At 42.6% G+C, this 25742-nt stretch overlaps 1 protein-coding gene across 1 annotated transcript in view; it reads right to left on the bottom strand.

Annotated features, from left to right (window-relative positions):
* Positions 1 to 25742, bottom strand: part of trabd2a (TraB domain containing 2A) — a 73217-nt gene that overhangs the window by 22538 nt on the left and 24937 nt on the right. The window contains exons 3-4 of the mRNA XM_069673346.1: positions 18220 to 18366; positions 17552 to 17726 (exon numbers count right to left, since the gene is read on the bottom strand). Of these exons, the coding sequence (XP_069529447.1) occupies positions 17552 to 17726; positions 18220 to 18366 (322 nt within the window). The remainder of the gene's footprint in view (positions 1 to 17551; positions 17727 to 18219; positions 18367 to 25742) is intronic.

Consider the following 25742-nt stretch of genomic DNA (forward strand, 5'->3'; position numbering starts at 1 on the left):
ACGCAGGTTTTTCAGACCCAGGAAGACCAGCTTATAGATACCTATCATCTGTTTTCCCATTGCCAGTGGAGTATACGTTTTTTTTCTGCTGCATCACCGTCTGACATCACAAACGTGTCGGAGACAGGGTTAAACAGTGAAGATGTTACAGTGTTTAGGGTCTATATTGTATCTATTACTCATTCACTCTATTTATCAAACTCAGCGCAGACAAATTTGGAACGATGTTCGGACGGAGACGGGTCTACTGCAGAGTCATTTGACCCGGGTCTGAATGCCGATTGTAACCTTTCCCATTAAGCAAAAAAGCTGCGTGTTAGTGGGTTTTTTGACCAGTGGGAAAAGGACTGAAGTGAAAATCCAAAGAAAAAGACACAAATTCGACAGATGAAGGCTAAAAAGGAAAGCGACCGTCAGCGATGAAAACCAAGAGTTACAACCGGAGCCAACCGTGGACGTCACAAATGCGACACTGTCTGGATATCTAAAATGCAATTGCCATTTGTCGCCATGGGTGCCACCAAAGAGAATGAAACTGAGATCTTCGAGATTACCACTTGAAACATACAGTCGTTTTTAGAAGGGGAAATATGAGTCCTGGCTTTGTTCACTTTCACCTCATCTGTAACTTTCACATAATCACCTCCAACAGGACGCATCTATCTCGGACTAATGTCAGTGCCCCAGACAAATGTTGACTGATTATCTGTTAAAGAGCAGCTAAGTGAATGTCATTATCGGTAGAATTTGTGGGAATGTGACGGGAACAATGGGAAGGCGGTTTGTTTAGCTTACAATGAAGGCCTGATGTGTAAAAGTTGCATGCAAAAGGCAGAATCGGCTGCAGCTTTTCGTCCACTTGTGACAATTAAAAAGATGGATTATAAAACATGCCGACATTTTAATTACCGTCTATGGCTCTTGGCCTTTTCTTCTCCATAAATTGTGCTTCACTGTGTTTATCACCAGAGTTAAAAATTGCTAAACTGTGTGCATGAGTTTGCTTGAGATCGTGCTGAGCAGCTTTGAATTTATGCTGAGGATAAATGAGAAACAGAGCACATAAGAGGCCTGTGGTGTGAGGTTGTTTTTTAAATAAACCCTCACTCAAACGTTGTGGTGGCACACAGCACTCTGGAGCTGTGTCGGGGATTACATCTGTCAGGCTGCAATAGCCTCTACACCCGCTCTCGGTGCACTCCTCACTTTGCTACATTGTGCCAAGAAATGATGGCGCTCGAACACACACACACACACACACCAGCTCACACACACACACACTGGCTCATTCACTGTGGTCGTATGAAAGAGTGATCAAAGCTCGAATACTCTGTAAAAGTGAGTCGTTTTGACAAACTGGAACACTGCTCACTCTGAATGTGTCGAGTTACTCCAAACAAATATTCTAACTATTAAAGCAAGTGGAAAGAGATTTTATAAGTAGTTTAAGAGGAGCTGGGGAATACCTGCACACCTGACCTCAGGCTGGCTGAAAATAGTCCCTCATGTGGACCATAAAAGTAGCATATAAATGTTTGTGTATAAAATCTAATATGCCAATATTTTCCAACCCTTTTTGCAGATTTCGATACCGATATATTAGGCAGGTGTTTTTTTCCACCTTATTGCAGAGAACATCAAGTCTCCACTGTAGTGGAATTGATATCATGCCTACTCTTATTGTAGTGGCAAAAAACTGCCATACCGCAGACATCTTGCACCCTTCTTCACGCGACGGAAGAGGCGTTGTACAAAAGGTCAAGTGTCTGATCACTCACATGTCCGAGCGCACCTGCATGCAGCATCCCCCCCGAAACTTGGCAGTGAGGGAGACATGCCCGGACTTGTTTACTGCACCTACTACGGTGACATCAGTGATCGCTGACGGACTCTTTAATCGCGTGTGCGTCCATGAATATGAAAGTTAGTTTTGCACTGATGTTTATGTTACTCTCTGTTAGCATCGGCTTTGGCCGCGAGTGTATTTTCTCTGTGTTTGATGTTTTTAAGTCGGTAAAATGACGAGAATGTGAGCTAACTGTTCGCTAGTTAAGAGCTGTGAAAGTTGTTATAGTATATAGTTGATAACTTTGGGCAGGCATTGCGTTAATGTTAATAGTTAATGTCGGAGCATTATGTCTAAGATTTGTGTAATGTAAAGTATTTGCTGTCTTTATCAGTGTTCCACTGGTTTGCAGTGGCAGTAAAGCATGGGTTATAAGAGTGCCCTCTGAATGTAATATCCATGCACAATGACAAAATATGAATCTAAAAGAGAGCACATAGCAGCAAAATGTTTGAAAAAGGTAATAGAATGATTTACCAAAAGAAAAGTAAAGCAGAAAATTCATGTTTCCTCCAAACGACGACTCGCCATGTTATACTTCAATTACAGATTTTCATGCACTGGTGGTTTGATCACAATCACTGAACTCATTCAACCAGCATGAGTTCTATAACAGTGTTTTTTTTTTAATTCTAATTTCTTTTACAAGCGTGCACTTTTGCTAATCCGAACCTGCCAAATGTATTCCTGCAGTGCGCACACTGCGGCCTCAGGACTGCTTCCTCTGAAAACACACCCCTCCTTGCGCCCCGCTGCGACTTTCTGCTCGGCCCTTCTCTGTCCAGAAAAATGATACCGAGGAGAGTCAGATGCCAGCAATTCCAGAATTCCACTTTCAAGTTTTCTCAGATGTTTTTCTCACAGAGCTTCTATCTAAAACATGTGGCTAAGAGTGCAATTTTGTGCCTATTTAGTTTGAGTAATCTGCAGGAGATGTTGTGGATGTCAAACAAGGCCTGCGTATCATCTGTGATTTAGGTCTAGGGTATAAGTAAGAGCAGATCCACAGGATAGAGGCCTGGAAATGCACACTGGCTCTGCTTTTTCAGTTGTCTTATCTCTTCCTAGATCGCTGTTAAAGTCTTTTCTTTCGGTTCCAATTTCCAACAGATATTGTTACACCGTTAATCCCCCTCTATCAATTACTAAACATCATCCTGAATCATCCCTAAACCTCTCCTCGCTCCCTCACTAACTAGTAACCAAACCGGATACAAACCGGATACAACCTTGGGCTTAGTTTTTTAGAAAGTCTCCTGCCTTCCTGTGAATACTTCAGCGTTACAGGGAAACATGGCCAAGTTTTACATCTGCACCTACTAAAGCATCTGCTCAACAAAAACAGAAAGTCGTGTTTTCATGATTGCAATCTCTTATTTGCCCCAGATCTTTAAGGTCGCAGAACAGGAGTTACTGTTCATTAAAAATTGAGCCTGTTTGTGTTAAATACAGATGGTTGTGTTATTGCTGCATCGATGGTATGATAATTGTATAAAAACAAGTGTGCAAAGGTCTCTTATTCTTCTTTCATTTGCTATTTTAAGACATAAGAAAGTCTTTAAAATTCACATTGGGGAACATAAATGAATTAAGACTAAGAAATATGGATAAAGACGGAGTTATATCAGGACCTCTATAAGATAAAAGAAACAATAACCTTGAACATGAATGTCGTCATATAGATACTTTTTCTTGGGGCGCTGGTTTGGCTCAGTTGGTAGAGCAGGCGCCCCATGTACAGAGGCTACAGACCTCATCGCACTGATTGCAGGTTCGACTCCCGGTCTGCTGATCATTTAGTGCATGTCATCCCCCACTCTCTATTCCACACATTTCCTGTCTATTTTCAGCTTTCCTATAATTAAAGGCAAAAGCCCAAAAAATAATCTTTAAAAAAGTAAAAAAAAAAAAAAGATACTATATCCGAAACACCAAACACACACCTAAACCGAGGAAGTAATACCCCTTTCCTGCCAAAATTAGCGCGTTGACACAGGCTTTTCAGACCTGGGAAGACCCGCTAATAAATGCTGATTGTCTCTTCTCCCATTCCTAGTGGAGTGTACTTTTCTGCTGCGTCACTGTCTGACGTCACAAACGCGGCCGAAACAGGGTTAGTAAACAATAGTACGCACAAAGAACTTACATAATTACCCAGGTCTGAATGCCGATTGTAACCTTTCCCACTAAGCAAAGGAGGCGGGAGTTAGCAGGATTTTTGACCAATAGGAAAGCGGCTTAAGTCACAGTTAAAAAAATCTATTTCTGCGCAGAAATTAACTCAAAGTCACTCAATTTCAAGAAATGATTCATGGACTGGCATGTTGACTGAAATGCCAAATTTAAAGATTGTATTTTTAATTATTATATTATAAAAGTATAAAAACTTAAACCGGTGCCCTGTGGTGTCCCAGAATCCCGCACGTATCCGCACAGCTTGTGTGACGATGTACATACGCTGTTCAATGCCAACAACACAGGCTTCTTATTCATACAGTGAACCCAACAAACTCCCCAGTCTAGTGAAACAAAACAGTATACAATGACCTGCACAGTGTGAGAGAGAGCGGGAGAGAGGTAGAGAGGGGAAGCCACAAATCAAACAAGTCATGTTTTTCTTCTGTCTCTTCATATCTTCATCCCCTCGAGGCAGTTTTTTTGTTCTCCTTTATGTTTTCGCCCTAAAATGAAAAGGGACAGCTCCTTCATAACACAATCATCAATAGCTGCACTGCTGCTCACAAGCTACATATATAATTTTCCTTTCCCTTTCCCTTTCATATAGCAGTGAGGTATTTCTGGTCCAAATGAAAGTTTAGCCCCTGGGCAGGCATGTTCAGAGCCTGTTCCAGGTGCAGAAGGAAATACTGCTGGGTTTGAATGGGGTCAGGGGTGAGGAGTTCAACTCTTTCAATAAATCACAACAAGCTGTTGTGACAGGCGTGCACTGCTATGACTGGGAGAGAAGTGTGGGCTCTATGAAATATGTCTTTCAAGTACAGAGACTGAGGCCTCTGACCCGATGAGTGCAACAAAATGTATACGTTTAGCTGCTTTTCACTCAGCAGCGTAACAGGCGGTTAGTTACTCAGAGGGGCTGACAGGTTTATCCTCCTGTTTAAGAAGAGACAGAGACGTGGCAGATGATGCATCACAGGCGCTCCTGACATGTTAACATCCCTCTGCTTACATGTTTTTCATGTTTATCTAGGTTGTATTTAGGATTGTAAACATGTAAGTTTGTAATATATTTCTTAGGAGGAAGAAGATCAACACAGACGGACGGTTTGTTAGTGGGTGAAATCAAAATAAAAGGGAGTGGGAGCAATATTTTCACCACTAATGAGCATATATATACAGAACATGTCCAGCCAGTCAAACAATGTTTACTGTGTCTGGGAAACAGGATATCAATGTGAACCCAGTCACATGCCTTGTTAAACCAACCGATCCATCCCGAACCTCTGCCTTTAAGGATTTGGAGGTGGGGAGACAAGAAGTGCTACGTCACGTTACTTCACCTGTGCTTCTGACTGACTAGAGTTATAATTCAGAAGGCCACTAAGGGTTCTTGTCAAGAAAAAAGCATAGACTGTATCAAAGAAGTAGACGTAGCCTCTGGTTTCAAAAGTGAAGCTAGCGCGGAACTGCCTTAAACCTGCATTTTCTCAATGGCCAGCAGGGGGAGACTCCACTAGACGCAACATGTCTGATTGTAGCTGTGTCTCAATCCAGGGCCTGCAGCCTTCGAAGGAGGCGGTCTAGGAAGTAGTGTGTCTAGACCATTAAGGCTGAACTGAAATGAGACGGTCTGGTCTAAGAAGGATTTTCTGTTTACATCACCAGCTGTTACCGCCCTTACCCCTGCGTCACCAAACCCCACTCCTCTCGCTTAGCAACAGGTAGCTAGCGGGCTAACTAGCTAGCATAACTAATGCAGTAACTTAAAGGTATAGTAAGTAGGATTTTCCTAGAAAAATAAAATATAGACTTTTACAAATATAAGATAATATGAATCATCACTTATGGGCCTCTATACATGTGTGTTGGTGAGTGTTTGCAGACCCTTGTGAGACCCTTCCCTCTGCATCTATTCTGTTGTTTTGCTTTGCACGGGACGTTTTCAGGAGGGTTGCTGTTGTGGTTCCCTCAGCCAATTACAGCGCATAGGTGAGTGTGGGAGTGGTTCAAATTAGCAACTGGGCCCCATTCAGACCGGTGAACATGGAGAAAGAGCGATGCAGAATTGGCCTTCGTTCTGCTGCATAGGTAGGTGCCTTAAACCGGGTAGGACAAGCTAACCTAGCGCAAAGGTAACCGCATTGCTGTCGGTGTTAGCTCGGCAGGGTGGGCGTGTTCTCACACGAGAGGGTGAGAGTGAGCTTCTGGTGATGAGGAGACCAGGAGGAGTGGCTCAGTTTGAATGGGTTGTTGACAAAATGCAAGGAAAAATCCTACTTATTGTACCATAAATTAGTTTCAAGGTCCTTTCATTCTTTTAACACGTGTAACGCTAGCTATTTGATTGAGTTTAAACCAAAAACTTTTACATTCAAAAGTGTATTCCTTGGCCGCGTAACAGTCCGCCATCTCGTTTGAATTGGTGCACAATGAATATCAGGATACATTGGGCAGCAAAGGATGGACCCAACGGATCCTTCATGGCCTGGGAAAAGGAGGACAGGTTTGTCAGGCACATCTGAAAGAGCCTTCGAATTGGACACGCCGCTGTGACGCAATCGGCCTTCAAAGACGGTCTTCGAAGGATGCAGCCCCTGGATTAGGACACAGCTTGTATTTAACCATGAAAAAGGAACCTAGATCTCAATTCATTTATTACCTTAGTAAACATTTTCCTTATGAGTTTATGTTGTTAATCTCTAGTTTCAAGTCTTCTATAGTCCTGCATGGTTAAAGTCAGGGTATGCTTTAGGGTGTGGTTGCCTGTGATTGACAAGTGGCTACCGCTGTGGCCTGTCAACTAGGATAGAGACGTTACAATGTTTTCACTCTATCTTCCAAATCCAGCCACTTCTGGAAAAAAGAAAAAGCCTAGTAATAATAAGTAAAAATTAAAGAAAACATTCTTTATTTGAGCATAAATTAATCCTACAGGATTTTCTTACAAACAGAAAACATTGAAAAAAAGAGTTGTGGTATAAAGGTGTCATTTAAATTGAAATCCGGGACTTAATCCAAGTTTGGCAGACGTTTCACCCCTGCTTGGCCGCTACCAAGTGTGTGGTAGGTCTGGTCTGGATTTTTAATGGTGCTGCATGACATGTGTGTACTCATGTCAGCGACTGCCCCAAACAGTTGTAAACTGGCTGTTTATGAGCGCGAGGTGCTGCGAAAAAGCACGGCGTTTTTGACTTTCACACCATCTGGGGAAGAAAAACAGTGGGGAAAAAAGGGAGGCGACCGCAGTGATGTAGTGCTCGGTGTTTGAAAACACACTGGTGGGATTTGGGCCAGGTATGTGTAAGCTTCGGCCTGGGGATTTAAAGCAGAATGTAAAGAGGAATGTCCAGTCAATCAGCTTTAACTGTGAGTGTAAAATATGACACACAATGGGGTAGTTAAAGCAGAGTTGATATACAAAAGGGATTAATAGGACCTTTATTTCATGCTTTTTTAAATTCCCTGAATTCTTCTTAGTCTGCTTGTTATATAAGAGTAAAATCAACTTGTTGGACATCGTCTGACTGTCCAGTACTTTATATTATACCGCTTGGCGTTTGTTCCAACCTTAAGTGAAGCTAGATTATGTTTACACTTGCAGAAATACGATGTTTATATAGCTGTACAGTGTAAGCCAATGAAAATATACTTTGTCATGTTCATCAATTTAGACATACAGTATCTCTGACAGTCTGGCTTGGTATATTTGGTATCTTTAGAAACTTTGAGATCTCATTAGAATGAAATATAAATATATGATGATTTAAATAAAGTGCGAGAGTTTGTAAGGATAATATACAGAATTGTGTGCTTCATAGCTTAACTCAGCAGGTCGTGCAGTTATTTTACTCAGCAGGAAACTATTTTATCAGCTATTGTTTTGTTCTTATTTGTTTTACTGCTCATCAAGGTCGGTGGATGCTATTCGTATTTCTTCATACGGCTAAAGCTCATTTTTACCTTCAGGTTTAAGTTAGCAGGGATTAACAGTGACAAAAAACACGACAGACTGCTGTTGTAGTGTCTTTGTTTCATCCTTTGTCTCATGTACCGTATAATTCAGTGTATAACAGTCACTTTTTTTTAATATATATATATTATTTTTATGGCTTTTGCCCTTATTTGACAGCTGAAGAGAGACATGGGGAGCAAAGAGCGGGGACGACACGCGCCAACAACTAAAGCACTGCTAGCTAGTGAGATTGCAAACTCCACAGGGCGAAAACAGATGTGTGTGTTTTGAAAACTGAAACTGAAATAGTGTTGAAACAACTTTTACATAGCAGCAGTGGCTACTATTAACATGCTGAGCATTCACAGCGGTCGTGTGTGTATTTTTATCACTGGCTACTCGTGTATTACATTTGCTGTTTAAGTCACAGGCAATAAAACAACGAGTGAGCGTTATGACATTAACTTTGTGTAACAAGGGTAACAGTATGTTAATATCCCCACATTACAGCAAGCTGTGGGACAAACTTACGTACGTTAAGCTTCCAATTGTTATCAAAAACAACAACCAGTTAGTTCCTACAAATAAATGCCGACGCAGTGAGAGTGAAAAGAGAGGAGCGGATGCCCTGTACCTCTCATTAAAAACGTGACACAAGGGGCACTGTTTAGCTCAGTTGGTAGAGCAGGCACCCCATGTACAGAGGCTACAATCCTCGTCGCACTGATCGCAGGTTCAACTCCCAGTCTACCAATCTTTTGGTGCATATCACCCCCCACTCTCTACTCCCAACATTTCCTGTCTATCTTCAGCTATCCTATAAATAAAGCCAAAGGCCAAAAAAATCATCTTTAAAAAAAAAAAACGTCACACAAACGCACCACGTAATCACCGTTCTCAAGCTAGGTTTGGCATCGCGGTGAAGCTTGTTTAACGTTACATATTCGACTGATAATCTGTCGATTATCCAACTTTACGCGATCTTCACAATCCGGTCTTCGGATTAGGTTCTGCCACGGTATCTTTGCAGTATCGTTCACGTCCGCATGACACTTCTAATCATCACAAATAAGAGTCAAAGAAAACACTCTGTCTTGTCTCTTTTCACTGCGACTCTGCGTAGGGGTTTATAGGCAGAAAAAAGACGTATTTTGCATTATGATGTTAAACTTTATTTTGCATCAGTCCAAGGATCACGTGTGCCGAACTGTGGGGAATGATCAGGATGGATCACGAATAAACTACGATCCGTTACCTCACTATAAATAGCTATACAAAAACTTTTTTCCCCCAGAGAACCACCAAAAACAGACTTATATTCTTAGATTACTGTGCGACTTATATTACACATAGGATTAAATGCTTGAGGGTGAAAAATACCATCTTTAACACTCAAAGTAATATTTCTTTTCTACTACGAAAATTCTCGCTTGGTCAGCACAGTGACACACTGACTCTTAAGATTCAGCAGTGGACTCAGTAAGTACAGTGTATTAAGTGACTATTTCCCTGCTCCAGCACCGAAAGCTACCCACATACTGACAAGTCAAGGTGCTCCGTGTGAGTTATGAGTTCATGTCAACCTCTGTCATGAGCCGCAGCGCACGGGCCAAACCATCCATTTATAACAGCCTCACTAACCCAGGGGTATTCACTTCAACGTGGCCCTACCAACCTAAATAGCAAGAGATCCAAAGGCAAACCTTAATTGTCTGTGAAAAGAGTCAAACATTTCAAAGTACAGTAACCGTTAGAGCCTGTCAACCACACTGGCAATTACACCACCGCAAATATTTAAATTTGTGGTTTTGGAGTGGAGTTTGAGGGGAATCATGATGTGCTGAGCAGCTCGGGGGCTGAGGCTGAAACATGGATGCATTCAAGTTCAGCCTGGAAAAAAAAAAGAGGAGAATTAGTAAGAGCCGGCAGAAACGGAGCCCTCAGCCTTCAGCGATATGTAAACACATCATTTTATTAACGTCAGGAGTGCCAGCGTATGGCAGAGATTATAAAGGGAACACGGCTCAGATTGTATACATGGATTGGGTTACTGTACCTATGGAGCGCAGCAATAACCGCTTCCATATGCCTGTCTGAGCATACGCCGCTTTTTCTACATCATCATTTACGGTGAGTGATGGCCGTGGTATTTCAGACAAACAGATGGGGGGGAAGACAAATTTGGAGGAGGTATTTACTTACAGCACAGTTAAGTATAGCGAGGCATGACAATACCCTAAACTCAAAGCGGGGTCAGAGAGGGCAACAGTTTAGTAATGCATCGAAAAACTGGAAAACAAACCTTCATATTTCTACCACAGTGAATATTACTACATCATTTTATGTTAAGTTCTATAAAAGTTACTCTTGGAAAACACCGCAGGCCTGCGAAGATTCAAACGCTGTGTAGTGTAAGAAATTTTAACTGTCAAAAGTAATTCTCCAGCCAGAAAGCAAGCTTTGGAGGAACGGTGCTTAGAAAATAAATAAGCAGATCGATGAAAGCGTGCCAAATTCCAACAAGCTAGTCAGAAAGCCCCGCTTTCTTATTCCATAAAGAAGCTCACAACGTCCAGATTATACCAATCAAACTACCGAGGGTGTGTGATACATAAATGTGCCATCTTTTTATGAAGCTCTTATCATCTCCCAGTCTTTATCTTGCTCTTAGTTCATGTTTGAATCCTCTCTGCTTTGTGGGAAGAAGCTAAAAATGCAGTCTGCAAAAGCTTTGCTGGATGACGTGAGACAGACACGACAAAATGAAACTAAAGGTATGCTGCAGGGTGCAGGAGAGAAGCCAAGAAAAGAGGGTAAGTGTGCAAGGAGAGAAGGGAGGGGACAGAGAAAGATGTGTGTGTTTCTCTGGGTTGACCAGCGACCATTTGTGTTAGTTTGACTGTTGCCGTCCTGACCGCTACTCTGATCGGAAAAACTACATTTTCGCAACAGCAACAGTCTGGACACCAAAATCTCACTCATCTGTCACAGTAGATTTGAATGTTCTCTTATGACTAGTTGTGACATTTTGTTGTCAAGTTGTCCGTATACTGATATGACATCAAGGTGTGAGTAATCTCTATTTGCAGATTCTACATAGAAATATAGAATCTGTAGGCAGGAATGTGGATTTTTAGGGACAGCAAGTGTTATGGTTTCCGTTTGTAGTACGCTTGTAGTCCGAGTAATATTGACCAATCACGTATCAGCAGGCTGCAACGTGAGGAGAGCAAAAGGAGGCAGAACATAATGTGCCGTAATGACATCCCGACTCCCATCAGCAGTCATCTGACGATGATTTAGCTTCTTATTAATCTCTATAAACAGACATCTGCAGCAAGTTCAGCTAACAACCTGCTCCAGATCTAAAGCCCTTTTTACACTGCGCTTCCGCCTCAGCGCCACAACAAAGCTCCGCTGTCATGCAGTCTTTGCCATTTTACATTGGACCGAGCAACACTGGCGTAAAGCCGCCCAATGTGTGTGTTTTTACACAGCGTTCCGGCTTTGTGGAAGCAAAACTTGCGCAAGGTGTAAACAAACAGCGCGTGCTTCAAATACACACCCACAGCGCTGTTCCGCCCGGCCAGCTCTGCAGTTTACACAGACGCTGTTTCGCCTCTGTTACTACCTCTGATGCCGGCTCAGAGGCAGAACGACTTCGCCCCACCATTCAGCCTTCGTGCTCTCTACATAGAAAAAGGAATGTAACAGAGGCGTAATAATCCCGCCTTGAACTAGCAGTGTAAAAGGGGCTTATGATTCATCTTGAGATAAATTCCCATGACGCTGTGTCACGAAAGCCATTCAGCGATCAAATTTCCCGACTTCCTCGAATGCATCAGATCGATCTGACCTCGGTTCAGCAAAAAGTAGTTTGCTTCTCCTCTTGAGGACAGACCTGACAAAGCTACATTATAACTTTTTACTAATCTGCATCATGATGTTGAAATTTCGGAAAACTTAAGACCCGTTAATTAAAGAAGGCACGTGGGAAAAAGGAAGTCTTGACTGGAAGTGGTTTATTGCTAACCACCGGCTACACGTCCTGGCATGTTCACAGTTGTCCCCAGAGGCTATATCGTCATCAGACTATAGTGATGGGATCCAAGATTGAGGTGTGAGTGACTCTTGATAAATGTCACATGGCTTACAGAAGGGCCTTTAGGGAAGCAGAGGCTGCCCTGACTTTTTATGGTAACAAATACTTTGAGAACCCGAATAAATATCTTGGTCACGGAATATCTAGATGTACTTATCCAAAGGAAACTGGATTTGTTGTTTTTATGTCTCTTTAACTTCTTAAATATATAAATACCGTGGAAGGAATCAAAATACAACTCTCAACCAAATGATAGCCAACATTTGGTCCGTTAAGTGCAGACACTCATAGAAAACGAAGACAAAATGAAGGCATGGTCGGGTTGGTTTGAGTGTGAGCGTGCCGTAAGCACATGAGAAATCATTTAGGGTTAGCAAACCTTAGCTCTGGTTTGGCAGCGTGTGACTGTCAACCATTAATGCTTTCTCCATAAACAATTTCCAAAACCGCAAAAAGAAAAAAAAAATCCTCCCCACAGAGACTGATAACAAGGAAAAGGAGCCATTTTTCTTCACTACTGTTCCACTTTTAATCACTCTGTGATCAGTTCAGCTTCTTTCAATCAGGCTTTTATGATATTTATGCTTCATGCGCCATTATGAAGTTAAGTTATGCAACTGACGTTCAAGATAGCATATTAGTAGCATTTTGTTTTACTACAGCAGCATCAAAAAGCAAAATACATCCATCCATTATCTACACGGCCTATGCTGTTCAGGGTCGCAGGGGGGCCGGAGCCTATCCCAGCCGTATTTAGGCAAGAGGCGGGCCAGTCAATCACACGGCTGACACATATATCCCTTTCCCACTAAAATTTGCGTGTTGACGCAGGTTTTTCAGACCCGCGAAGCCCCGCTAATAACTGCTGATTGTCTCTTTTCTGACGCCACAAACGCGCCCGAAACAGCGTTAGTAAACAGTGAAGATGTTACGGAGGTTAGGTCTTTATTGCATCTATTACTCATTCAGTCTGTTTAACAAACTTGGGGCAGACAAATTTGGATCGATGTTCGAGCGCTGCTTGGACGGAGACGGGCGGAATTTGTAGCTGAGATGACAAGGAGTCGCAGACGCCGCAGACGCCAGAAAGGGAGTGGAGATTAGTGTGTCGACCCGGTTCAATAATTGCCCGAGCCTACTGCAGAGTCATTTGACCCGGGTCTGAATGCCGACTGTAACCTTTCCCACTAAGCAAAAAAGCCAGGTGTTAGTGGGTTTTTTGACCAGTGGGAAAGGAGCTATAGAGATGGGATGAAAGGGAGAAAGCCGGAGGGAACCCACGCATGCACGGAGGAGAGCATGCAAACTCCACACAGACAGGCCTAGTTCAGGATTCAAACTAGGTACAGCTGTGAGGCGACAGCACTAACCACTAATATATTTATTTATTATGTCTATATTCGATCTCTGAAAAGCGTTTACAGCCCTTTCATTGTCCTGACAAAGAAACATGAATGCAGCTTCCTGAAACTCTAAATCACCAGGCCATCCAAACACTTTAACGCTTAACTCTTGTGATATCTTCAGTTTCCTCTGGCCAAGCACAATCTGCATCCAACCAGGCAGTTTGAAAGGAAATATATCATCATGTATAAACTTGTTGTGGCATTAAGGCTTATTACAGGGGAAAACGAGAACCCTCAACCATTTTCCACAGAGGTCAGTCAGGAATCTGCGGGCCAACCCCCGCAGCGTAATGGGATCATTACTCTGGACGGGAAATATGCTAAATACGTGATAGCTCTATCAGGAAGCACGACGCTAAATCCTCTGAATCCGCTTTGGAGTCGAGTCCGGATGATTTTAGAGTCAATCAATTAATCAAACTTTTTTGACAGAGCGCCAAATGACAACAAAAGTTTTCTCAAGCAGGGCCAGAGTTATTGTTGGACAGTCATCTGCTTGGAATGGGCCGGGAAGGACTCATACTTAGTGTTTATAACATTACGATTAAAGTGCAGTTGTTTCCACACGTCACCCTGAAAGTTCAGTAAAAAAACAGCTAACAAACACAAAAGAATGGACACTAATCACACCCTATTCTTTTGTGTGGGTTCAAAGAGATATACGATGGTCACGGATAAGACTCGTCTCACACCTGATGTCACATGGAAGTCGAGTACGCCAATATAATGGGCTCCATTGTAATATGTCTATATACGTGTGTGTGTGTCTTTTGACCCCTCCAGGGATAATTAAGGACACATTTTACCCAGGTCTGTCCTGGGTATGGCTTAGGGGCTGGGAAGAATTTTTAAGTGTGTGTGTGTGTGTGTGTGTGTGTGTGTGTGTGTGTGTGTGTAGGCCCTGTGCACATGTGCAAGCACCTTAATGTGCCCCATCCCGTTTCTTGTACACCACGACCCAACCTGCCCTCCGCATGTCTACGACTAGTGCTTCTGGGCTGATTGCCCGTATCACTTTCACTCACCAGTTCTCTCTCTCTCTCTCTCTCTCTCACACACACACACACACACACTGAGGCACACACCTTTTAAGACCAAGCCCTTGTAAAGGCACCTCCTTTGGGACACACCGTGAAATGTACTCCTTGTTAGGGCTCCAGTGTGTGCGCGCGCGCGTGTGTGTATGTGTGTGTGTCTGCTTTTCCTCAGCTGTTTCCTGCCAGCTCGGAGACCAACAGACTGTGAAGGCCTCTCTTTCTGCTCAGATTTTTGCTGCTTTTCTGCATCGAAGTGACCAAAGAGTCTTTGGAAGAGGACGTTTCTGACGATGTCATCGCAGGGAAAATCTGACTGTGAATTGATGGCACCAGAATTTGAGCCTCTCTGCTCCATACGTATCCCATAATAAACTAAATCAAATTTGGGGCGAACAGATTCTTTCCAAAGTGTCTGAACCCCTCGCTATAAAAATATCATAAACTTTTAGGGGGCTTTTATGGTTTCCGTGGTCGTAAATTGACTTAGCTTAAAAGTCCAGAGAGTGCCATTCATGAGTTTGATGATTAACGACAAAATTCTGACATGTAAATGTGCATTTTAAATGGCTGCAGTACATGTTAATCAAACTATAATGTTAAAACCTTATGTTTCTTTCATTTCAGAAACAGAGCTAAATCTCACATGCTGAGCTTCCCGGCTTGATTACTGCAATTCCCTTTTCACCTGCCTCAATAAATCTTGCCCGTCTGCAACTGATACAAAACGTAGCCGCTAGGCTACTGACTCAGACCAGCCGGACGACTCACATCACAGCCATTCTCTTCTCTCTACCCTGGCTCCCAATAAAATTCTGAATTCATTTTAAAATCCTTGTTTTTGTCTTTAAAGCCCTGCACAACCAAGCACCCAAATACATCTGGGCCATCAGTACATCCCCAATAGATCCCTCAGGTCCTCTGACCAGAGTCTACTTGTTGTTCCTTGTGTACGACTGAGGACAAAAGGTGGGATTTTGTACTAGGGATGCACAATATTGGATTTTTTGACGATATCCGATATGTCGATTTTTTCCAACCCTTTTTGCTGATTTCCATACCGATATATTAGGCACATGTATTTTTCCCACCTTATTGCAGAGAACATTAAGTCTCCCCTGTAATTGATATCATGCCTACTCTTATTGTAGTGGCCCTCTGGCAGATGCAGAAACAACATGAGACACAGCGCTTTTTAAAATCTACACATTGACTGGGCAATATAAGAAAACTACTGAAAATGTCATTTTTTTTGTATGTAACATTTTCTTTGTATGGTGATTTTTTCTGATACACTTTGTGACCTCACTCTGTGAAAGGTGCCATAACAAATAAACTTTACTTACTTACTTACCTTTTTTACATGTTTTACAACCTTTTTTTTTTATATGTGACTATATGATTAATTGGTTTTATGTTCAGTTTTCTTTGCTCTACCATCTCCTCTCTTTCTTATAAAGTTAATTTGCATGAAAAGAATGATAAAATAAAGTTCAATGTTAAATTCTGAATTTGTCCAGAGTGAAAGTGGCAAAAAATACAAATAAATAAAAAAAAGAAAATATAAGTGGATTTGTTAGGTTTAGTTTTGTAAGAAGAATCAAAAGATGTCTTGTTACATTTTTATGCAAGATAAATTGTGCTTTTTTTTCTGGAAAGGGTTTAAATGTTAAGCACTCACTTTATCGACACTGAAAACCTGCCTGAGTAAATGATTACAAAACAGCCTTGTCTTCTTTATTAGGGGGGGACAATGCTTTGATTAAACAACCAGAGGCCAAGCAAACCAGTACGACTCCTACAGAACAAAGAGCAACTGCCTTAGATATACATCGTCCAGCCAGGAAACAAGACAACACACACACACACCTACACACACACATCCACAGTTAAACTTTGCAGAATGTCCTTCACTCTTATCTTGTCTTTTCATCCTCCCTGTTTAAACTCAAGTCTCTTATCAGGCTGCTCTTCTCATGAGGTGCAGCATAGTTAAAGAGGAATTCAAAGTATTGAACTGACATGTTTAAAAGGATGTGAAAGCATCAAGCGGGCCATGTGTCGGTTTCTGTTCGGGCCTGAACTGATAAAAGGATGTTTTATTGAGCCTCTGCTTTAGAAGGAAGTCCTAACACAGTTTTATTTGTGCCGTAAGCTGATGAAGCTGTAGATCAATGCTTTGGTCTGCTGTAGCCTCGTCTTTTATTGAGCTAAGTTAGTGAATTGCAGGGCTGCTTAACGACACCAGCTTTCCAAACGGAATTAACAAATAATGTCAAAATTAGAATTCGTCATGAAATGTATTTTTTATCTCTGTAATATGTTATATTTTCATACGTGAAAGGAGGCGTTTGCCTTGCAGATTAGAAACAGAAAGCTTATTAGTGAGTTCCACCTCTCATCTGATCAGCTGGGATTTAGTCTCTCTTTCTCTCTCTCTACATGAGTTTGTTAATCTGCTCAGACAAAGACACTAAGGCTGCTTTGCAAGAGTGCTCTCCATCAACAGGGGGATTTGAAGTCAGTTTGTAGTGGGGATAAAAGTAATCTTATAAAGCAGAGACAAATTAAGACCAAAGTTTTATCTTTTTGTCATTTTTAACCCGGAAAAATAATTTCACGCTGTGTGATCACAGACATATTACACTTTTTCCCTGTTGCCCATTAGTCAAAAAAAATGCTAACACCCGCTAACACCCAGCTTTTTTGCTTAGTGGGAAAGGCTACAATCAGACCTGGGTAATTATCGCCTCGGCTCCGATCGGCAATGATGGGAACACAAAACACTCTAATCTCCGCCTCCTTTCCAGCGCAATGATATGCTCCGTCTGTAACTTCTGCAACAATAAAATAAAGACCTAACCACCGTAACATCTTCACTGTTCTCTAACCCTGTTTCCGGCGCATTTGTGACGTCAGACGGTGACGCAGCAGAAAAGAGACAGACTGGCAATGGGAAAACAGACAATCCTGCATCAACGTGCTAATTTCGGTGGGACAGAGGTATTATTCCCATTTTTTAACACCAACCTGCTCCAAAGGCGAAGAAGAAGCTCTTGCCGGGGTGTTCCTCCAGCAGCGCCTTCACCCTCTTCCCCATCCTCTCATTCCTCTTGTAGATGAGTTCCTGTCGAAAGTAGCTGTCTATTTCTTGGGCGGTCACCTGCTCGCTGGGCGGCAGTGTCACGTTATTGAAGTTGGGGACCTATAGGGTTGAAGGGGTGATGGTTCAGTCAAGAAACAAAGTCAAAAGGAGAAGAAGGTGAGGTTTTTTTCTTTTGTTTTAAAGAGAAATAAATGGTAAATAAAGAGATTCTAAAAACATATCACTCAAAATGTACAATTTCTTGCCACTTTACACTATGACCGACAAAAGCAGGAAAAAAAAATGAAAGTTTTTGGCCAAATTAACAGGTTTTGCTGGGAGGAAGAAAAGATGGAAACAGATGGAAACACAAAGACCAGCAGAGTGAGAAACAGAAGAACTAAATTGGCAATGGTATAAAGAACCCGTTAGAAAGGAGGCGTATGAGAGGGGGCTGAAAGGACATTCAGAGGGTTAGGGGTGAAGGTAATAGGTCGTGGGTCATGTCACTGGGACACTCCCAAAAGTCAAGGGGTCAAAATGACTCTTAGCTTATTAACTACAGTGAAAGTAAAGACTACAGCCACATACGATAATATAAGATAAGACTGACCTGTGACGTGTCATGATTGAAGATGATGGAGTTGAGATCTCCGCAGTTGTAGTGTCTGATGAGGTCTTCAGTGGTGTATGGGACCTGTAGGCTGCCTGCCCTCAAAGACTCCTGCTGTAGTAACGTCTGGTTCAGGGCAAAGATCACCTAGAATGAGACAATGACATCTAGTTATTGATCTGTTTATTTATACTCTGATAGAAACTCTAAGGCTCTCCATCCACCCAAACATCATAGTTATATATCTCTTGAAAAGTTTCAAGTTTCAAGTAGAATTGTTTCACACATTTCCGGTGCTGAGGGGGACTACAGATGGAAGCTGTGATGCAACAGATTTTAATCAGTTAAAATCGGCTTCCAGAGGATATCTTTTTTTACCTGATATCAGTGCTGAAAAGAAATTCAGGGGATCCCAACAATCAGTATCTTTTCAGGACCATTAATGTTGACCAAATGTAGCTCCAATCAGTCTCGTATATGTTGAGATATTTCACAGTATTTGAAAACCTTAAAGAGGCGGTATTATGCTGTTTCACATTGTAATACATATACAGTGTTACAATGTTGGATGTCAAGCCTAAACTTGGGTGAAGTTTCAAATCTGTGGGTAAAAGTATGTTGGAGTAATCCCCTGCTAACAAAGTCTCAGTCTGCAGACTGCTGTGAATGCTCCCTTTTAGACAGACTTCGCCAGACGCTTCACTTTGTGATGTCACAAAGTGGAGGAACTCTATATTTGCCCGAGACACAACAAGAATGTCCTGCCCCTGATACCGCTCAAGGACACGCCCACCCAGAAGCATTCTGTTGGCCAATCAGAAGAAACCGGGCTTGTAAGGGCGGGGCTTCTTAAAGAGACAGAGCCGACCGAGTCGTTTCAGGCAGAGGCTGTATGAGGGCCTGCACAGAGCACCAGTGTAAGTTTTTTCAAATGTAAATTATGCAAAGCTACTGCACAGGTATCACAGAGTGAAATATGAAGCTTGGAAGGTGGTGTTCGAAAAAAAATTCAGGGGTCAGTGAGATTAATCCTCTGAGGACCATGAATGTCTCAAGTTTTGTTCCAATCAATCTAGTATATGTTGAGATAATTCACAGGATTATTGGAAATCTGCTGACCTCATTGACTAGCGGTGAATAAAAGTCAGGGGATTACCAGAGTCATCCTCCGGGAACAATGAATGTTGATACATAATGTCCAATCAATCCTTCCCATGGTTATAGGGTGAAAGGTCAACCACTTGACTGAGCAAAAGACCAATATTGTCCTCCTTAGAGCCTCACTCCTAGCATGGCTTGATTCACACAAGCCCTTTTTACACTGCCAGTTAAAGGCGGGTGCCTCTGTTACGTTCCATCTTCTATGTAGAACGCACGGAGGCTGAATAGTGGGGCGAAGTCGCCTCTGAGCATCGGAGGTACTAACAGAGACGTAACAGAGGTGAAACGGCGTCTGTGTAAACAGCAGAGCCGGCAGGGCGTAACAGCAGAACAGTGCGTGAAGTTGAAGCATGCACTGTTTGTTTACACCTCGCGCAGGTTTTGCCTCCGCAACACAGCAACGCCATTTAGGAACACACACAGGGGCGGCTTTACGTCGACGTTGTGGTCCAATGTAAAATGACAAAGGTGGCATGAGGATAAAGCTTCGTTGCAGCCCTGAGGCCGAACCACAGTGTAAAAAGGGCTCCTTATCATATGTATAACACAAGGGAAATTGAAGGATTCTTAAAATATCAGAATAAAAGCTCATCCTTGTTAAATTTTCTTTTCATTGCTGTCTAAAACCCATTGATCGAATTAAATATTACATTTACTGACCGATTAAAGCAAAGGAGACAGTTTGAGTTCTTCCTGGCAAAAACCCTCTCTGCCCCGCTGCAGAGGTTCAGCTATTGTGCGAGCATGAAATCAGCCAGTGTTTGTTGACAGGGCCCTGGTGAGCCTGCCGCCTGTGATCAGTGCCGCAGGGACACACATATGCATACATGCACACAAACACAGATAAACACACTGGAGGTCCTACGGTCTTCTCACAGCGGGACGCACAAAGAAAGCGCCGCCACTCACCTCAGCACAGGGACTCTCTCTGATCTCACCACCACACACACACACACACACACGCACCTTTCACCCTGTCAGCCATTGATGTTGATTCCCATAAAGGAGGAGAGTTTGTATTGTTTATTTGTTTCTGAATGGGAACAATCAGTGTAAGTGAGGTGTTTTCAGCTGTGGGACTGTGTTAATGTGTCCATAGTATGTCTGCATGTCCTTACGATTTAGCATGCATCTGTGTGCTCGTCAGTGTGTGTGTGTGCAAGTTCACGCATGTACTTTTAGATCTTTGTCAGATGAATTCTGTATTGATATGCATACCCGTACTCCAACCAGGCCAACCCAAGCGGCCCTGTTTTTTCATGTTCTGTTTTCTAAGGTGCTCTGATGACACTTTTCCCTCCCGGGCCGGCCCATTGTGGGAGCCTCGGTATAGCAGAGGAGAGGAGGAGAGGAGGGCAGCGTGGAGCAGATGCCTTCTTGTCAGGGGACAAAGAACCCCTCCGTCAACCTCTCTCTTCTCCTCTCCTCCGCGCTCCCTCCAGCTTTCATCGGCCGCGCATCAAAGTGGCGCTCTGCATATGAAAAGAGGCCCGTCTTTATGCCACGCAAATTAGCCTATCGCCGCCCCTCCCCGACTCATTTCACAAAAAACACCCTCACATCTGTGCCACGTCCGTGAAGGAAGGCCCTCATCTGCAGGGTCTCCCCTTTTCTTCAGCGCTCTCTTCTCCTCTTTCTCTGCGCGCCGTGCCTTTCAGCCCCTTAAATTATGGCTGTGAAGGGAGGAGGGAGTGGAGAGTTGAGAGAGGGGGGAGGATTGGTCATAGGCAGATAAAAAGAAAGAGTAAAAAAAAAGGGGGAGATTTAGGAAGTGAAAGAAATAGACAGGAGGAAAAAACAAGCAAGAAAGTGAGGAAGGAAACAGAAAATGGGAACAGACAGGAGGAGAGAAAGAAAGAAACCCTTAATGAATGATTTCTTTCTCTCCGCTGTGATCCTCCTCTTCTGTTAGTGCACTTTGGGTCAGTGGGTGCATTTTCCCACTCGGCTCCTTTCATCAGGTCCCCCCTGTTTCTTCCTCCTCTCCGTGGCTGCCCCCTATCCCGCCTCCTCCAGCACGCACACACACAGACACACAGACACACCCCTTGCTGATATCAAAGCAAGCGGAGCCAATGAAAGTCAATAATTGTCCTTTGTCATGGAAATGCCCCCTCTTGTTGGGATGGAGTGGGGTGGGTGTGTGCATCCAGAGCAAACATCATCACAGGCAGATTCCCACATGTGGAGATTTGGAGTGTTCGGCGGCTCAGATGAAAAAACTCTCGCTGCTCTCGCTCTGAAGTGTTGGCTTAGATTAGGATTTGCAAGGAAAGTGGTGAGCATGCTTAGCGGAGTATCTTCAAAGAGAGGTTACACTAATTGTAATTATAAAATGCTGGATCACTTTAATTGAGAGGGAAAAAAACTGCTCACTGGAGCCAAATATCCTTTTTACAACAACTACTGACTGTTTCAAACTGTTCCATAAACACAGACAACACACTGACCATCTACTCCATACAACTACAGCAGTGATACAGCATGTGAGTAGAAGGGCTGTCACCTTTTGTCATGGAACAAAAAGTGAATAATACATGTTTAATTATCTCCTTTTAATATAATAATTGTTCAAAAGATGATTCAATTCGTTTTTACTCCATAGAGTTGCGAATGCTTGTATGTCGAAAAAAGAGTCCAGTCGTTGATTTGCTCGATACAGTTACACAGAGATTTAACAGGTCCATGATCTCCTGGTGGAAGTGAAATGTATATTTGCGTATCATCTGCATATTCATGGCAGGCTACTTTGTTATTTTGAATGATTTGACCCAACAGAAGCATATAGAGATTGAACTATAGCGGCCCCAGAATGGACCCCTGTGGAACCCCACGTCATGCCCATTTGATCCAACACAGTGAGTTATCAATAACCGAGTTAATAACAAGTAATTTACCTGCTTATCTTTGCCACCTTCTCATCCAGATATTTTCACTTCTGGCTAAAAAACCCCAACATAGCGATAGCAATTATGCCAAGCTCTAGATTTTAAAGCATCAGTGTCAAACCAAAGGATGACATCACTCTTCCTAGGACCACTATCAAAGCAGCCATTGGTCATTGTTAAGGAAGCGCAGAGGACTTCTCAGGATGTACGAGAATAATTCTGATTTATACATTTATTCTTCACCATCACACATATGTGATAAAATTATCGTTTGTCTCGCCCAATGCAGGGGTCAATACTGAGCTGATGTAGTCTGGTCCCATCACATTTTCATGATGCAGAGGGGGTGCCATCATTGAGCAGAGCAGTGCTGCTTTGGCAACATAGTTTTTGGTTAAATCTGTTCAAATTTAAACTGTATATTTCAATTCCAATTAATTTAAACTAGTGTTATTTTACAACTGGCATCCCTAAGTACACAGAAAGACCGCTTTTAACAGCAGAACACAAGAGCCTGCAACTTCCAAACATTTATTTTAACTCTGACATTGCTATCTTGTACACCACAGACAAGTTCAGATACAATAGTGTTAGATATTTAATCTCATAAACAACATGTCAGCAACACAATTGTCTGTATATAAATGCATCGTGTGTGTAAACTGTATGTGAGGTCCTGTCACAGTTTGAATCAGCTGCTATGTCAGCAGCTTGGGAACACCAAGATAAACTCTTGTGTGGTGAAGCCTGTGGTTAATTGATGTTTTGCTGATTGTTAACGCTGGAACTGGAGCTGCAGTATTTCAGTAACTCAATTTCCAATTCAATTTTGATATGATACTAAAGAGGAGCATGTGTGTGCCTGGGTTAGGGTTAGGGTTATTACACTGTTGACAAACCGTGAGCTCAGGCAGCCACACACATAGAAACACACAGCACTTGCAGCCAATTCACTGAGTAACTCCCAAGTATGAATGTAGACTTCCAACAGCTCTCCTGTTTCCTTCTGAATCCCTGATGTTATCAAAGAGTTACACAACCCTCTTTCCCTCTCTGTCATGCACACACACAGTTTATGATTTCTAGCAGAAGTCAGCGTAGATAAAAGCAGCGAACCAATAAGAGAGCGGGAGAGCGGGAAAGGCAGAGCTAATGAGAGGAATCGTGGTATCAGTGAAATCTCAGAGGAGGAGAGCACAGATGGAGATCAAGTCTGAAATAGACATAGATAGGTATTCAGAATTACTCATGACTGAGGGTATCACTGAAATGTAAGTCAGGCAGCCAGCCCTAAAACAAGAGCTATCTGGAGCCCAGCAGCACAGCTAGAGTTTTACTCAGCAGTGATTTAAAGGCCCTGTTTACACCTGGTATGAACATGCTTCCTGAGTGACCCGATCACATGTCTTAAGAACAGGAGTCCAGCATTTAAGACGCATCACTGGGGCCATATTTTTAGGTGGTCTAGGCTGCATGTGGCTACATTCTTTCAGCAGCGTACGCTAATGTGTCCTGGACTACATTAAAGGTCCGCCTACTGCACATATCCAGGGCGTCAATTACGTTAAGTGACAGACCGCTTTGTTGTCATTCTTGCCTGATTAATTCTCAGCTGTATCCAGTGATTTCCTTTGGCTTTGTTAGTTTTCCTTTCATCCCCAGCATGTGAAAGCGTACTTTGTGAATTATAGTGGGCAAAAATATAGAACTGCACTGTGTAATGATTTTAGAAGGATAAGGCATGGATGTGGGAACAGTATTTCCCAATGCAGTGAGGACACAGATGTTTCATAGAGGGCACATGTTCTTATTTTTATGCATACAGAGAAGTAAGTGAAATCCAACACAAGTGGTCACTCAACATGCATGTTAATACCAGGTGTAAACAGGCTCTAAGAGGCTGAAGTTCAGTCAACAGGCAGTCCTACATTCACACACCCACAGCTGGTTACTTGACTACATTGTTTTCTTTTTACTGCTGGACGCAACCTGCCGTTAATATTATCTTCCAGACAGAAAGAACGGGTTAATTTTTCATACAAGTAGCAAATACAGGCAGCGTCAGTTAAGCTCAGTGGTTAAATAGTGCATCCCACATACAGAGGTGGAGGAGAGGAGTCTTCAATGTGGTGGCCTTGGGTTCGACTCCCACCCTCGGCCCTTTGCTGCATGTCGTCTCAACTCTCTCTTCCCCTGTTTCTGACACTATCTACTGTCCTCTCTCTGAAATAAAGACATCAAAGGCCAAAAAAATAATCTTTGAAAATAAAAAAGTAGCAGACACAGTTAAAAGTTGGTCTCAAAGGGATAATGTATGAACACAAACAAATGCGCGATCACCTTTTGTTTTGGTATTGGAACGTGGGATTGATAGCAGGCCGAGACTAGAGGATCGGTGTGGACGAGAAGAAGACTGGGGGCGAGGTTATGTGTTATAACAGGATCTTGTAGTTTACTCTGAGTTTTACAGGAAGCCAATGGAGGGATGCAAGAACAGGGGAGATATGGGACCAACGGCTGGTTCTAGATAATAATCTGGCATCTGCACCAGCTGTAGATGATTGAGAGATGATTGGCTGAGGCATGTGTAAAGGGATTTACAATAATCTAGGCAGGAGAAAATAAAAGTGTGACTTAATAGCTCGAGATCAGAAGAGGAGAGACAGTCAGTTTTCATTACTATGTCATTTTAATGTATGTGATTTTGGCAGACAACAAACTAAGATGTTGCTATCTAGTTTGTGTTTGGTTGATTTCGAAAGAATGGAAACTTCTTGCGATCAGATAATTTTGTGGTTGTTCACTTTTGAAAACTGCACCAGTACAAAAAATATATATATGAGCTGTGTCCCAATCCAGAGGCTACAGCCTTCAAAGGAGGATGCGTCATCCATAGCCTGCGTAGACCGTTAAAAGACTAACTGAAATGAGACAGTCTGGTCTTCGGAGGATTTCCTGTTCGTGTCACCAGCTGTTCCCGCCCTTACCCTTGCGTCACCAAACACCGCTCCTGTCGCCTAGCAACAGGTAGCTAGAGGGCTAACTAGCTAGCATAACTAACGACGATTAAGTTCACCTATTATTTTAAAGATAAGTTAGTTGTTTCAAGGGCACGTTTGTGTTTTAAACATGTGTAATGCTAGCTATTCGATTGAGTTGAAACCAAAAACTTTGACATTTAAAGAGTATTCCTCGGCCGCTAACACTCCGCAATCTCAGCGGAAAACTTTGTGGCCCGAGGAACGGAGGACGCATTTGTTGCATACGCCTTCGAAGGCTGCAGCTCCTGGATAGGGACACAGCTATAAGAGTTTCTTTTGTACAACTGAAATTAGTTACTGTGAAAATTGGAGGGCAGCAGCTGTGTTCAGCTTGGATTTACAGCAAGATGAAATGTGTTGAGTTAATGTGTGGAACTAAGTGCTATGCTAAACACTCAGATTACAGAAGAAGAATTTGCTGCACAAATGGTTT

This window comes from Semicossyphus pulcher, unplaced genomic scaffold (assembly GCF_022749685.1).
Source record: "Semicossyphus pulcher isolate SPU_LCO1_2020_fin unplaced genomic scaffold, fSemPul1.0.p SCAF_22, whole genome shotgun sequence".
In the NCBI taxonomy this organism is placed as follows: Eukaryota; Metazoa; Chordata; class Actinopteri; order Labriformes; family Labridae; genus Semicossyphus; species Semicossyphus pulcher.